The following is a 15,175-nucleotide window of genomic DNA, read 5'->3' as shown; positions in this document are numbered from 1 at the left end:
TTAGTTTATAGATGTTTTGGGGAAGTGACTTGTCGATTTTTTGGGGGATGTTGGGGGATGTTGGGGGATGATTTGGGGAAACGTGTCAATCGGTGAGAAATATTGCATTGAAGTATTGATGTGTGGGAGTAACAGATCGATCGGTGGGAGTCTTTTGTCATTTGTACGGACCATTAAGAGCAGCCGTGGAGTCTACCCTCTTCTGATACCCTATCGTCGGTGGAGATATAGGAAGATGTGGGGGATATAAATACAGGGTTTCGGGGGTGAATGGTGTCAAGGTGTGCTGACTCAATTAAGGAGTTGATGGCTGGAGTGGAGGGATCAATCGGCGATAAATACCGGGGAATATCAGAGATTTTCTTGCCATTTTCTGATGGTTTTATCGTTACAGGGATTAGAAGATCATTTGGGGTCAAAGGGGTGGACAGCTTGAAGAATTACGATCGGGTATCTGAGGTTGGTTGGATTTAGCAGAGCATTCGATGTCGAGACACTGGATTACTGGTTCGATTACTCAGCTACGTCGATTTTTATCGATGCTATTCTCCGTGATAATCGACTGAAACTAGTCTGCAGGGATCAAGACTCATTGAGTGTTGATAAACATTTTTTTGAATTCTTGCAACTTTCTGGAATCATCAGCAGCAGTGATGAAACACTCTCCAATGAATCCGGGGAATGTGCTGGAGCCCTGATGATTGAAGCATCTTCTGAATCTGGTGATACCAAAAGAGCAGTTAAAAGAAAAGCTCCAGACGATCCTGATGATCCAATCAGCAGCGAAAAATCATTCGTCGCTTTGACTCCAGCGAGAGCCAAAAATTCTCATCACAGAAGGATTATAAAAAATATCACGTCCTGTGGGCCTTCAACCTGCTCATTCCTCAGGTACAGAACAACTCATTTATCCACTGATTATCGTGAGAAAAATCTCAAACTCAAGATTGATAAGGGGAATGCTGGTGGAATTGATGAAGAGAAATTGATACTTCCCTGTCAATCAGAGACAATAATCGATGATTTAATAACTTCTGATCCCTCTGTCATGATCTCCTGCTTTGGAAATGCGAAGAAGAAGTTCAAAGCGCAGATCAGGAAGATTTGTGCTATTGTTAATAGGATTTTAGGGAGGATCGATAAGAAGAGAGTGAAGAAATGCGTTTTGTATTGTAAAATCCTCGAGAGATCTATTTTATTCAGTTTGAAAGAGAGGGGGAGGAATGCCTCGAGGTCCTGTTTACTTTCTGGGCGAGTTGTCACGAGGAAAACGTCGAAGGTATCAGCAGAAACCGTAGCACCAGAACAAGGAGAAGAAAACGACAAAATCGAAGACAAGAGTCAAAACTTCCTTCCAACCCTGGAAGCCCCGAAGGGACATGTCATCCAGAGGAAAATTCCAGAATGCTATGTTCAGGGATAAAATAAAAAGGCGTCCTGAATATTCAATACATTTTTATGAAAACTTGGAGTTGTAATTCAGGCAAAAATCTCACTCATGGACATCGTAAAGAGCTTAATGAAAATTCTCAACTGGAAGTTTGCTGATGACAGCGGTCATGCGGGTTTGGACTGATTGTCTTGATTGTCTTGACCCTGTCCAGGACAATATACCTAGGAATTCTATTTATCAGGGTGGTGGCACCGTGTCTGGGATATTTGGAACGAAAGAAACCAGGGGATGAGGTGCTCTTTGGTACAGACAAACCCGGGGGATGGGGGACAGCATCCGTTTGCCCAAGCTTGAGTTTGCAACCCCCAACGGATCGATATTTCCTGGCAACCGTCGAGAGGGTGTCTTTACCCCACTATGTACTTGCCACCAGTGTTTGTTACAACCAACGTTGAGGTCCTGTTTCACCATTAATTTAACAATTCCACTCAATCTTTTTTTGATGAAAATTTTATCCACCTGAGGACGTGTCTTTGCTTTAATTTTTCACGAAACACATTTCTTCATAATTTATATAATAATATCAATATAAATTTAATAATAATTCGTCATTAAGGCCCGGGTGGACTGTATGGAAAAGATAATTTACTCCAAAATTGGGACTTCTAATTACTCCGTCAATTAATCGTTTTTTCCGATAATTGTTAGCTAGCGGCCTAGTTGTTGACAACCGCTAGAACGCTAGCTAACAATTATTGACAAAAACGATTAATTGCCAAAGTAATTAGGAATCCGAACTTCGGAGGAAATTATCTTTTCTGGATAATCCACCCGAGCCTTAAGTCGTTCAGGAAATTATGGGATTTTATCACGTCTCGCATGTCTTCTACTTTTTTTTTTGGAAATGGATTTCATTGATAATTTATGGATGCAATTGGTTAATAATTTATTCATTTAATTGTTTAGTTGTGGGTTCGACTTTTTTGGAGGTTTTTTGTAAATTAAATTGTCTGGAGTTGCACGGATTATTTTTGGATAATGAATAGAGATAATATTTATCTCAGAATTATTTTAATTGATGTTGGATTCTCAATTGGGATCTCAAATTAATTTACACATCTTTTATGATCGTGGGGCTGTATAGAAAAATATTTTCAAAAATATTTGGAGAACATTCAAAAAATCAAAATAATCTGCAGATTGTCCTCAGATTTTTGAGGGTCGAGAAAATTTGAAATTCGGAAATCAAAAAGCGGGAAAATCATCCCATAACTCGAACTCCTATTCATCTCCCCAAAAAATTACGCTCATAAATAATAAATCAAATTGTCTCACGGAAAAATCGAAATATCAGTAAAAAAAATGAGTAAAAATTCCGCCTAAAAAAATTACAAAAACTACAAAAAAAAAAAATAAATAAATAAAACAATTATAGCATAAATTTCCGTGCATTCTCAATCTTCAAATGATAAAATACCGAAATAAATTAAAAGACTGAATAAATAATTAACACTGAAAACAAAAATTCAAATAAAAACTCGGATTTCCGAGGAACCGATTAATTCCCAAAAATTTCCGCCTGTGGTAATTACTCGCGGTAAGTCCAATCGGCTCATTACATCGATGTCAGAAATGCTGTACCCGACAATTGTTATTCCACACTTGTTATTATTATTATAACAGGTAAAACCTGGGTGAGAGACTCCGCCTCGGTTCGATCAGTAAAGGGGTGAGTGGTGCGTCGATTGGTCAGATATATCGATGCGTCGTCATGCAGTGACCAATGGGAAACCGTCATTTTGTTGCGTCGGCGCTTGGAAAATTCTCTTTTCCCCTTCAACCCCTGGTTAACGTTACGAATCCAGCCAAGTCGAGGACGAACGACGACGTTCCCTTCGTCGGGCAATCCCGCGCTTTCGAACCCAATCCGCATTTTTTCATTATCTGGACTTAATTATTGGTGAGTTGTTAACAACTGGTGATTAATTACCAATCACTCCTCTTCGTCTTCCTTATTTTTTTTCGTCTCCCTCCCCTTTCTTTTCTTCCTTAACTTCCACCCCTTCCTCCCCCTCAACAATTTACCAAAAATTGAAAGATAAAATAATTTGCAAATCTCTGTGCCATTCATTCGCTCCTTTATTCATTTGATGTTTCAGTTTTTTAAACTGAAAATTCCCTTTTTCCTTTTTTCTTTCCACTTTCACACGTCGAAATTTCTCTGCTTTATTCGGTAATTTCAGAACGTGAATGGATTTGGATTTTAAAATTTTTTTCGCTTGTGTTTAGGGGAGAAAATCTTGCGCAAACTTTGGATTACGTAATGGAACCGGGAGTAATCGATTTTTTAAATGTGATATTCAACTCGAAATCGCGGATTCTAAGTGATAAAATTCGGTTGGAAAATTGTGAGTTGCGTAAAGAGAAAGGATATGAGTGATTGGAAAAGTTGCTGAGTGGAAAACCTTGTGCAAGTGAATAGTAACGAGAAGTAAAGGATATTTTTCCGGTGATCGGTGATTTTATTGAGCTCATCGATTATGGAGGTGAAATCGATGACCGCGACTCGAGTGCTCCATCCAACCGCGAAATCCCAAATAAAATTTTCCCATTTTCCGCATCACGCGGTAAAAATTCCAAAAATCCTAAAAAAAAGTGAAAATTCCCCACAAACAATAAAACACCCGTAAAAATCCCACAGACACACCAGAGCCAGTGAACACAAAAATTTCCCGAGAAAATCCGTGAAAATCGAATTTTTCAATTCATAAAAATCGAAGACTCCAAATAGAGCAATAAATTTTCCTCCCAGACAATAACGTTTCAGTCATGCGTATATCGAATCGATATTCGCCGGAGAATTTTCGGGACATCTCGGTAAAGTGTCCTTGAACATTCGTTCCCGTAAAAATGTCCAAAAATCGCATTAAAAACCGGTGGAAACATCGGTAAAATACAATAATCTGGATGAATTTCCGGTGAAACTGAGAGCCTCGACGAGCCGGAAATAGAGTCGTGTGAAAGAGAGATAAGGTAGACTGAGGTCACAAAACGATTTGAGGGTGAGGTGGGAGGGTGTAAAAGAAAAAAAAAAGAGGGGGGTGGGAAAAGAGAGCATCGACCATTAACGTCGGAATTTTGACGCAAACCGACAAGTCATTTACGTTGACTTTTGGTTTTACCCCATTGTAGTGCCAGTGGGAGAATCCCCCTTCATTCTTTGAGCACGTGATGTCCCTCTTTGCGATCATTGTCGAGTCACGTGCCATTTTAATATTGAATATTGATGTCCTTGCTGGCTGATGCAACTCATATATCACGATATATCATGATATAATGCGTTGATATATCATGATATATCAATCTATAATGCATTAATATATCATAATATATAGAATACATTCCAAAATATTGAGTCATGGTCGGGAGAATTGATATATCATGATATATCAATATATAATGTGTAAATATATCATAATATATAGAATACATCCGAAAATATTGAGTCATGGTCGAGAGAATTGATATATCATGATATATCGGCGTATAATGCGTTAATATATCATAAAATTGATCAGCTCTGATATATATCGGTATTGATTTTTGCAAATATAGTGTGATATATTCTTATGGTACTAGATATATCGATCTACAAATATTGAATAAAGTGAGGAATTGTTTTTCGAATGGAGAACGCGTAGAAATATTCAATTAGTTTCTCCATGAATAATATTGAATTTTCGGAAATATATCGCAGTAGATCGTGATATATCGGTGTATAGAGTATTGAGATTTTTATATCACGGACGGAAACATTGATAATATATCAGGATGTTACGGGATATATCGTTTCGACGCGCGTAAATATTTTTCACGTGCAAAATTATTGATAATTTATTGTAGAATTGTTATGGCAAATTGTATGACAAACTCTGGAGTAAAAATCAAGAAAAAAAGAATAATTAAAGCACAGAGTAATTCTTGCTTCATGTTTGAGTTGAAAACACGAGACAAACTCTCAACTTTCTGAACCCACCTCAAACGGTATTTCAACGAGTCGCGATAGAATTAATATTACCCCGACACAAAAGAAAAGACGCTGACATTTTTCTTCCCTCCCTGAGAAAAGAAAGTGGAAGAAAAAAAAAAGCACCCCATCCGGAGAGACGATTCCTCGCAATTTACTCCCTCCGATTTCACCCTAAGAGACCCGGTGGATTAGGGGTTGGATGGGCCCTGGCACTCCAAATAAACAGCCTCTACTCCACATTCATCCCCCAAATCGACTCCTCACGGGGGAGGAATTGCAGACACATAAATCCCTCGAGAGATGCTCTCATTTCGATTCCACCAGTTCAAAATTTTATTGCCATTTTAATTGAATTTCATTTCATTGAGATGTGTAAAGATTTTCTGAGTTGAAATTTTATTTGAATTTCTCTCGTTGAAGTGAAACTTTCGAAGTCGATGGAATTTTTTATTTTAGGGGCTGCCAATCACGGGAGGAGGGGAGGAGTGTAGCAACAAATTATATCTGAAAAGCAACCCCAATAATTTAATAATGTCCGGATTCGCAGCGGCGGGTCTCGGGGCCCTGGGCACCATCAAAGCAAGGGTTGAAGGAAAATTAGCAGAGTAAGAGAATAATTGCATTTTTCATATTTTATCCCCGTCAATCTATTGTTTATATTAAATTTATTAATTACACACTGTAATCACATAATTCTGATTGATCCGATTGAATTACTTGTGCATGGAATAATAATAATTTCATCAACAATCTCTAATTTTATACCAAATAATCTGCCAATATTCAATTATTATTATTATTTATAATTTATAATTATAATTATTATTATAGATTGTTAATGAATTAAATTGACAAGTCAATGAGTTAATCATTACTTTGAGGTAGTTTGAAAAAATGATGATTGAGGTGTGACGTGATTATTTACCAAATGATTTTTCGTGAATCGAAGATATCGATCTACAAGAAGACCTTCATCCGGATATGATGAATTTGAAGTGTCGAGGAATCGAGGGAGCAAAGATAACATGGGATTTGAGGACGAGAAGGGATACGATGGACGTGCCTCCTTCGATTCATTGCCAGAGCCAGAAAGGCCACCCCTTCGCCACATCGACACGTACATTAAACCTGAATGTCCATGCTTATCAACAAGATTTACTGTTGCTGTGCTTGCTTGTGTAGGTGAGCAATCGGTGTTTCAATTATTTTTATTCCCCAGACGACATGAAACATAAATGACAGATGAATTTTAATTAGATGCTCACAAGAATTAACGATCTTTATAATAATTTGTGATAATTAAATGCATAATTAAATGCTGTTTTGATGATATCATTGGTTGATGGTGTTGATGGATCGAGCGATAGATTGGTCGTTGCCACCACCAATTAATGGTGATGTGACGAGGTTCTTGATGCTGCAGGTTTCATAATTTCCTTCGGCATGAGGGCCAACATGGGTATGGCGAAACTAGCGATAGCCAACGAAACAGACAGCAATGGCACGAGAATACACAATTGGGGTGTTGGAACAGAGAGCGCAATGGATTCATCATTCTTTTTGGGGTATCTCATCACCCAAGTGCCAGGAGGATTTTTGGCCTCCCTCTATCCGGCCAACAAGGTATTCGGTCTTGCTATCGCTATTTCCTCGTTTCTCAATCTACTCGTGCCAGGAGCTATCAACACCGATCCATATTTGGACATGTTTGTTCAAGTACTGAAGGGTCTTGTCGAGGTAAGTCATCACCACCAGATTACCTAGACCACGGGGTAATGAATTATTATTCACTAGGGAGTGACTTACCCAGCGTGTCACGGCATCTGGAAGAACTGGGCGCCACCATTGGAGAGATCGAGACTAGCGACTTTGGCATTTTGTGGTTCATACGCAGCTGTTGTTATTGGAATGCCTCTCTCAGGGTGTTTGAACTCCTGGTTCAACTGGTCTGTCTCATTCTACGTCTACGGTGAGATGTCCCCGATGAATGACAATCCCTAGAGATCAGGATGTTCAATCCAAGTTAATGTCGTGGCTTTGCGTTACCTTTTCAGGAATCGCTGGACTTATTTGGTACGCAGCGTGGCTGTGGCTGGTCTTCGAGAGGCCATCAAAGCACCCAAGCATCACCGCTCGAGAGCTCCGGTACATCGAAGATTCCCTGGGACAGGCCCACGCACAGGCACCTCAGCCAACATTCAACACGACACCCTGGAAGAAATTCTTTACCTCGATGCCAGTTTATGCCATCATCGTTGCTAATTTCTGTCGATCCTGGAATTTTTATCTACTGGTTCTGTATCAAGCTAGATACATGAGTGAATCCTTTGGATTATCTACTGTTGAGGTAATACAATGATTATTGATGTTGATTGATTGATCATTTTTCATCCTTATGGTACAATGACAACAATTAAATAACATCAGGACGTATGAAAAGGGGACAAGCCACTCTGGCTTGTCAACTTCTGTGTCCTGAACGAATGATTTGATATGATGTTGATCTTCAGACTGGAATGGTTGGATGTATACCTCATCTCCTGATGACCTGCATCGTACCCCTGGGTGGAATGCTCGCCGATTACCTCCGAAGAACAGGAAAATTGACGACAACGCAAGTCCGGAAGTTGTTCAACTGCGGTGGATTTGGAACTGAGGCCTTCTTCTTCCTCATTGTTGCGTATGCAACGGTTCACAAGAATCCAACTGGTGCAACAGTTGCTCTGACATTTGGCGTTGCTGGCAGTGGTTTTGCCATTTCTGGTTTCAACGTTAATCATCTGGATATCGCACCGAGATACGCTAGTATTCTGATGGGAATGTCCAATGGAATCGGAACAATTGCTGGTCTTCTCGTTCCAGTTTTTGTTGATCACATGACGAAAAATCATGCAAGTATCTCTTCATCAGCACTGGATATCCAAATAACTGATGTCTCATGTCGGATTTTGCCTTTTCTAGTCTGCCGATGAGTGGAAGGTTGTTTTTATAATCGCTGCATGTGTCCACGGATGTGGAGTCACTTTCTACGCGATTTTCTGCTCGGGTGAGCTGCAGTCTTGGGCGGATCCCTCGTTGGATGAAGAGAAGAGTTGGAATCCACTTGATGATTTGGGACAGACCAAACCACCGGTGCCACCTCCTCCCAAAGTTATGCAGTCTGAATTTATCGTGAGTTCTTCAAATAATGAGTTGGAAAATGCAGAGAATTTTCCCTTTGTTATAAAAAAAATTGTGATTTACATGTCGAATATTTTTATTATCATTTGCAGAGGCAACCATCAGCGGACATAAACGCCGCATGGAACGACGACGTACCCCACCATCAGGACAATAGCTACGATCAAGAGAGAATTGGTGGACAACCAGTGATAAATTATGGATCGACGGAAACAAATACCAGCAATCCCTTTCGCTCAACGAATCCATTCACAAGTGGAATAACCGAGACTCTCGTACAACCACCAGCAAGAGATGACTACACGCACGATGTCATGCAGCATCAACAATGGGACTGAAGAGTTATGAAGAAATATTAAGAGACTATAGATCGACATTTATTTCGAGGCTAGTAAGTTTAAGCGTTCATGTATTTATCGGATAAATGGGTCTCAAGGTGATCCTCTCTGTAACTTCAACAATTGCACAAAACACGAAATGAGGATAAAACATAATTGGGGGATTCCCAGATTTTTTATCACACGAGTTGACGATTATTTCCGCATATCGATAGAGTTGGATTTGTTGGATTGAGTGGAATGCATCGGTTGAGGCTTTTTTTTTTCGTTTTGTGTGAGTGATTCTGGTTCACCCTGGGACTCTGCGTACAATTCTTTAATGAAATGGAATGAGGTTATGGGGGCAAGGAAATATTTGGATTACTTTTGATGTGATTATCGTAAATCTTCGTTTCCATTTTATTGGAGGATTTTGGATACACGATTTGAGGGTTTTACTGAAATATTCTGACAATACAGATACCTAAAAGGACAGATAATAGTGCTGTAAGTGATAAATCCAGTGAAAGTATTGAAAAAACATGATTAATTACCACTAATTTTTGAAAATAATGGTATTTTTTATAAATATTCTGGTAATTGGCACAGAATGATACCGCACGATAGAATATACAATTGATAAAGTTCTTGCGCTTATTTTTCCGTGCTGACAATAATTTGAGCGTGGAGTACTGACAATATTAAATATAAAAAATGCACGTGTTTTTTGATTGCACTGGAGATTTATAATTACAAGACCTGATGAATACTTGCAGTGAATATTCATATTCCTGTATGATTTGGGGATTACGACAATACAAAAACCTGCACTTGTTTCCAATCGCACGATGGGATATTTGATGACTGAATTTATTGAAGAAGGACAATACAACTTTGATTTTTTTTTTTCGAGGAGAATTATTATAGCGCCATTGGCTGATACTTTTAGGGAGTAATTACTGTCGAGGATTAGGGTGAGGACAATTGACAATATGATAGGAGATAAATTGAGATAAATTGAGTTCTCGGGAAATCCAGAAAATAAAACTACGAATGAAAGTTAAAAAAGTGATAGACGAAACTTTGAAAGTATAATCCATTATTAAGACTTTTTTCAGTATACAAAGAAGTATTTAATATTGAACGAGTCATTGTGAGAAATATTTGACGATTATTGTGTCAATGCGTAATTAATTAGCACTCATTATTTGCTAATCACTCAGATATATGTCGTAAGCGTTCAGTAGATTACGTGTGAGTGGAGGAAAGTGAAAACAGAAAAAAAAATAATAATAATAATGAAAGTACATTTTTGTGATTGCGCTGATTAAGGGAGAATACGGATAATTCAATATATTATTATTATAAATAAATTGAAAGTAAAGGAACAAATTCAGAAGTTATGGTAAACCTTTGGGCGAATGTCCAGGGGAAATTAGTCAATTTATGTGGTACTGCGGTGGTATCGGAAAAATTAAATAATTCATAACTTATATCTTAAATCTATTGAAAATTATATTAAAGATAATTATTATCCACGACCGGAATCGATTGGATATGTTGCCAGGGAGTGGCTAATGTGTGTGAATAATAGGTAGTGATGTTGTTGCTTTGGGAAAAAGCTTGGAAAAGAGTATATTAGATATTGTAGGGGAATGTGAGGGCGAGGGATTGTGCTATCTTTGAATTTTTAAATAATCGGTGAGTGTGCCGGTGTTTGATAGTTAAATAATTTTATTTTTCTGGTTGTTTGTTTAAATTTTCTTTTTATGATACCACGAAATCGTTATGAGTAATGGATATCCGAGGGTTTTCGGGATTTTATCATTTTGAGACTTCTCCATCATTTCAATTTTTATTTAAGGCTCGGGTGGATTATCTAGAAAAGATAATTTACTCCGAAATTCGGATTCCTAATTACTTTGGCAATTAATCGTTTTTTTTTTTTCAATAATTGTTAGCTAGCGTTCTAGCGGTTGTCAACAACTAGGCCGCTAGTTAACAATTATCGGAAAAAACGATTAATTGACGGAGTAATTAGAAGTCCCAATTTTGGAGTAAATTATCTTTTCCAGACAGTCCATCCGGGCCTTAAAATTTATTTTTACTCTACGTTTTCAAACATTCGACTTCATGTCTAAAAAATAAATCTCGACTCACGATTTTCTTTCGAGATTCCACAATCGAATTTATTAATTGCGTCTGAATAAAATGGGGACAAGATATTCAATTTTCGATGGTATTCTGTTAATTTAATATTGATTGATCGATTAATTAATTTTTGTTATCATTTTTACGGAATGATCTGTTGATTTTAATGATTAGTTACTTTATTAATTAAATTTTGTTACAATTTAAATTCAAGAATCTCCAAATTTATAATAATTGCGCAATCGGAGAATTCACTGGACTTTATTAATTCGCAGAAGATACTTGGATATCTTTGAGTAGAAAAGCTCTCTTCTGTTTATTATAAACAAAAACGAATTTGTTATCGCGCTGAAATTTTATTGAATTAAACAATTCCCGAATGAGATGACGTTTGTTAAAATTGCAATCGCATTTGATTGAAAATCCGTTGAATTAACAAATACGAGTATTACCATAATTTATATAAAAAAAAAAGTACGTAGAAAAAAATATATAGACTTACCCATTATATTCATCACTCAAAAGTAGTGTCTGGCCTAATTTATCTTATCTCCATTATTCGTCACGAGGATGAAAAAAAAAATAAAATTGATGAAAAAGTATAGAAAGAACTTATACAACTGCAGATATGAATTATATAATTACACATTTACAATTAGGCTAAGTGCTGATGCTGTTCGAACAATAATAATGATATATTTATATATTAAATGATGAGAGGTGGAACAATGTATTAATTTATCGACAATAATGTAATGGAAGTGCGTCAAGTGTCGAGAGAACAAATTTTTTTTTTCTCCTTGTTGTTAATTTTTGATTTTTGACTCTCTGTAGGAGAGGCATATGCTGGTCAACCTTCAATGCTGTGAAATGTAATTTTAGGATTTTATCGCTCCATAATCAACGATACAACACAATTATATTTCATTTACATCAGTCCCCTATTTACTATTTACTATTTTATTTACTCGTCATACATCCATTTAAGACCCGCATACAACCCTAACGTAATCTGCAATTTTTATTTTAATTCGTTAGTGTAAAATGTTTCTACATTTGGGATTCAAATTTAATCGAAAATTAGTCCAGGGGTTATAAACAAATAATTATGTAAAGGAGGAGAAATTGATGGTCGAGGAGAGGTGATGGAAAATGAAAAATATCTAAATTTAGAAATATTTTGGAGGAGTGAGATAAAATTCAAATGAATGTTTACGTTAGATAATAAATTCGGGTCTTAATTAAAAAAGTTGATAGTAAAGTAGAAAATGATAATTGTTATGATGTAATATTTTTAGAAACGAAAAAAATGTGATTTCGATTTAGTTATCGAATTTTCATATCGTTTAATACCGTAATACTCAGAATTGGTTATCAGCTCTGTTTCAATTGATTTACAATGTACATAATAACATTTTTTCTTGTAAAATATAAAGGAGAGCAATAGAATAGAAAAAAAATTGGAGAATATTTTTGTTGGAGTGAAATAGCGAGTGAAAAATCAATATTCAGAATGAAAATCAAATAGAAACAGATGCCATACCATATCTTCACAATACAATCTCGCACTTGATCCGATATATCGAGATAAAAAGTTATTAAAAAATAAAATAAACAGATATTGAGCACGTGAAAGAATTTGTTGTTGGACCGAAGCAAAAGCTCTTGATAAAAATTCTCACAGCAATTTCTTGAACCGATAAATCTATTTATTTCAATATATAATTAATCATTCTGTATATACACCCTACAGTATATACTCTACATGTTACCGTAAATACTCGGATGTGAGAAATGATCACAAATGTCGTTGTAAATTTTTTCGATGAACATTGGAATTGAATAAAAAAAAATAATGTGCGAATCAATTATTATGACGACAATAAACGATGAAAGTAATGTAAGAAAGTAATAAAAAAACGAGTGAAAGTAATAAATTGTAACGACAATAAACTAGCTGAACTTTTGATGATTATATTGAGATAAAATCTTCTGGTAATTAATTAATTAATTACCAGGGGAAATATATTAATGAGAGATAAATGAATTCTTCTGGTAACTAATTGACTTGTGCCACCAAAATCTAATCGGCAAAAATTATTCATTAATTTTCATTTTCAATTAATCAATTCATTTAATTTTTAACAATTAATGAAATTCTCTCGATTAATTCAGATTGAAGATAAGAATATTTATTAATCATTCGATTCAATTGATTTCTTTTGCGTATTGATTAATTAATAACCAGAGGTAATTGATTAATAAAAACAAATAAATGAGCTCATCAGGTAATTAATTGACTTGAAATTAATAAATTGAGATTGATAAATGATCCCGTTTAAATTTCATGAATGTTAAATAGCTTAAGCTTCCAGCTTTTGTCATTAGGTATCAGATATTCACTTATCATTTCAATAAAAACGAACAACAAGTAATTATTGTTAACCACCGGTGCACTGGTCTGGTTTGTTGAACGATTACATTATATAATTATGTAAAATATGTATGTATATTGTAATCTGGGTGTATTATTTATTAATACAACGTGAAAATAATGAAATACTGATGACTAATTGACAATAAAGTGTAAGCCAATCTTTTAACGAAACAATGAATTGCACTTTGATTTATTTCACAATGATGATGTCACGGTGGCTTCCTATTTTATTGCACGCACTTTGACTCGTCCTCGAGGCACATTTACAGTTCGTTACAATCGCCTTTGCAACCCATCGCGAGCTGTAATTTTTTATTAAAGTAAACCTTCGTGGCTTCATGAATTCTTCGGTATCCAATTTCACTTTGCGCAATCTGATAATTAAATTGTAATCCGGAATTGTCAACTTCTTCTAAAACACCGGTTGTTATCCATTAATTTAAATTATTGTTGCAATTGAATTCATTTTATTATAAAATATCATCAATTCTGGTGAGATCAAACATGAGAATAAATTACACATACCGATGAATAAATTTTGTTTTTGGAATTTAAAATCGCTTTTTCATGTCGACCGCACGTGCGTCCGCATGTGAAATTGTCACGTACAATGCGATAATTGATTATAAAATTATTGTGGAGGTTGATTTATAATTAACTGGGGATATCATCTTCGATGATTGTCCCTTTGTACTGGACTTTCACTTGCATTTTTCATTGGTTTTATTACGTGCGACATGCATTATCACAGTAACGTGAGTTATTACTATTTTTTTTTCAGGAAGTTAGTCGGGGATTAATATCACAGATAGAGGGTAATGATACCTCAATTTTATTGCATGCTGTGAAGCGAAAAAAAAAAGTATTTCTGCAGCATTTTATTTGAGGTAAATCATGAGTTTTATGACTCTGCGACATTATGAAATGAGAAAGGAAAATAAAATCTGCATATACGAGTCATTAATTGGGTCATTCCAAATAAAGGAGAGAAATCATTTGGTTTTCGCTGAGATTAGGGGAGAGTTTGTTTTGGGATTCCCAATGCTCGCGCATGCGTGAGACATTGAGGGAGTTATGCGCATGAGCGATTGCTCAATCACAAAATATAACCTAATTCGTACGTAATGGATGACGAAGAAAACAATAACTTCGTGGATGATTATACCATAGACGTTACATCTGAATTGTAACGCATGTCATCGAGATGTTATACAATCCCTCGACAATTGGATTACAGCCTTGGAATAAACAACGCATGTACATTTAATTTTTCCATCGCTTGTGCGTCTGGAGGAAAATTCCCTTTCAATCAAATATCTCTCTTTCCGACTCGTTAATTATAATTAACCATCCATTTTGTGGCTGCCGATTTTTCCGAATAGTCGTTTTTGGGATTCCCAATAGTCGCGCACGTGCAGAGACTTGACGGTAGTAACACGCATGCGCGATTGCTCAATGGGAGATCAAAACCAAATTTTCGCGTAATGAACGAGGAAATGGCCGATTTGACTTGCGGTAATTTATATCAAGGAGATATTATACAATTTCTTGACAATTGGATGACAACGGTTAATTTTTTCATACATGAGAATTTTTTTTTCACTTAAAACGGGAGGGGCGGGAAAATTGAAAATGCATTGGGTCGTTCCACGCATGCGTTCAATTGG

At 36.1% G+C, this 15,175-nt stretch overlaps 2 protein-coding genes across 2 annotated transcripts in view; one reads left to right on the top strand and one right to left on the bottom strand.

Annotated features, from left to right (window-relative positions):
* 7B2 (Secretogranin_V domain-containing protein 7B2) overlaps positions 1 to 13,209 on the bottom strand; it is a 27,713-nt gene extending 14,504 nt beyond the window's left edge. The window contains exon 1 of the mRNA XM_011312918.1: positions 11,574 to 13,209. The gene's annotated coding sequence lies outside the window, so the exon portion shown is untranslated. The remainder of the gene's footprint in view (positions 1 to 11,573) is intronic.
* VGlut (Vesicular glutamate transporter) lies at positions 3,272 to 10,806 on the top strand. The gene is made up of 9 exons (XM_011312917.1): positions 3,272 to 3,353; positions 5,880 to 6,028; positions 6,373 to 6,605; positions 6,847 to 7,160; positions 7,218 to 7,392; positions 7,478 to 7,770; positions 7,934 to 8,314; positions 8,385 to 8,594; positions 8,696 to 10,806. Exons 2-9 carry the CDS (start codon positions 5,955 to 5,957, stop codon positions 8,939 to 8,941), a joined length of 1,926 nt encoding a protein of 641 aa, XP_011311219.1. The 5' UTR covers positions 3,272 to 3,353; positions 5,880 to 5,954; the 3' UTR covers positions 8,942 to 10,806.
* Positions 13,210 to 15,175: the final 1,966 nt, after the last annotated feature.

This window comes from Fopius arisanus, unplaced genomic scaffold (assembly GCF_000806365.1).
Source record: "Fopius arisanus strain USDA-PBARC FA_bdor unplaced genomic scaffold, ASM80636v1 scaffold00109, whole genome shotgun sequence".
Lineage (NCBI taxonomy): Eukaryota > Metazoa > Arthropoda > Insecta > Hymenoptera > Braconidae > Fopius > Fopius arisanus.
The sequence above is the reverse complement of the archived record's forward strand: the minus strand, read 5'-3'. Positions and strand labels throughout refer to the sequence as shown.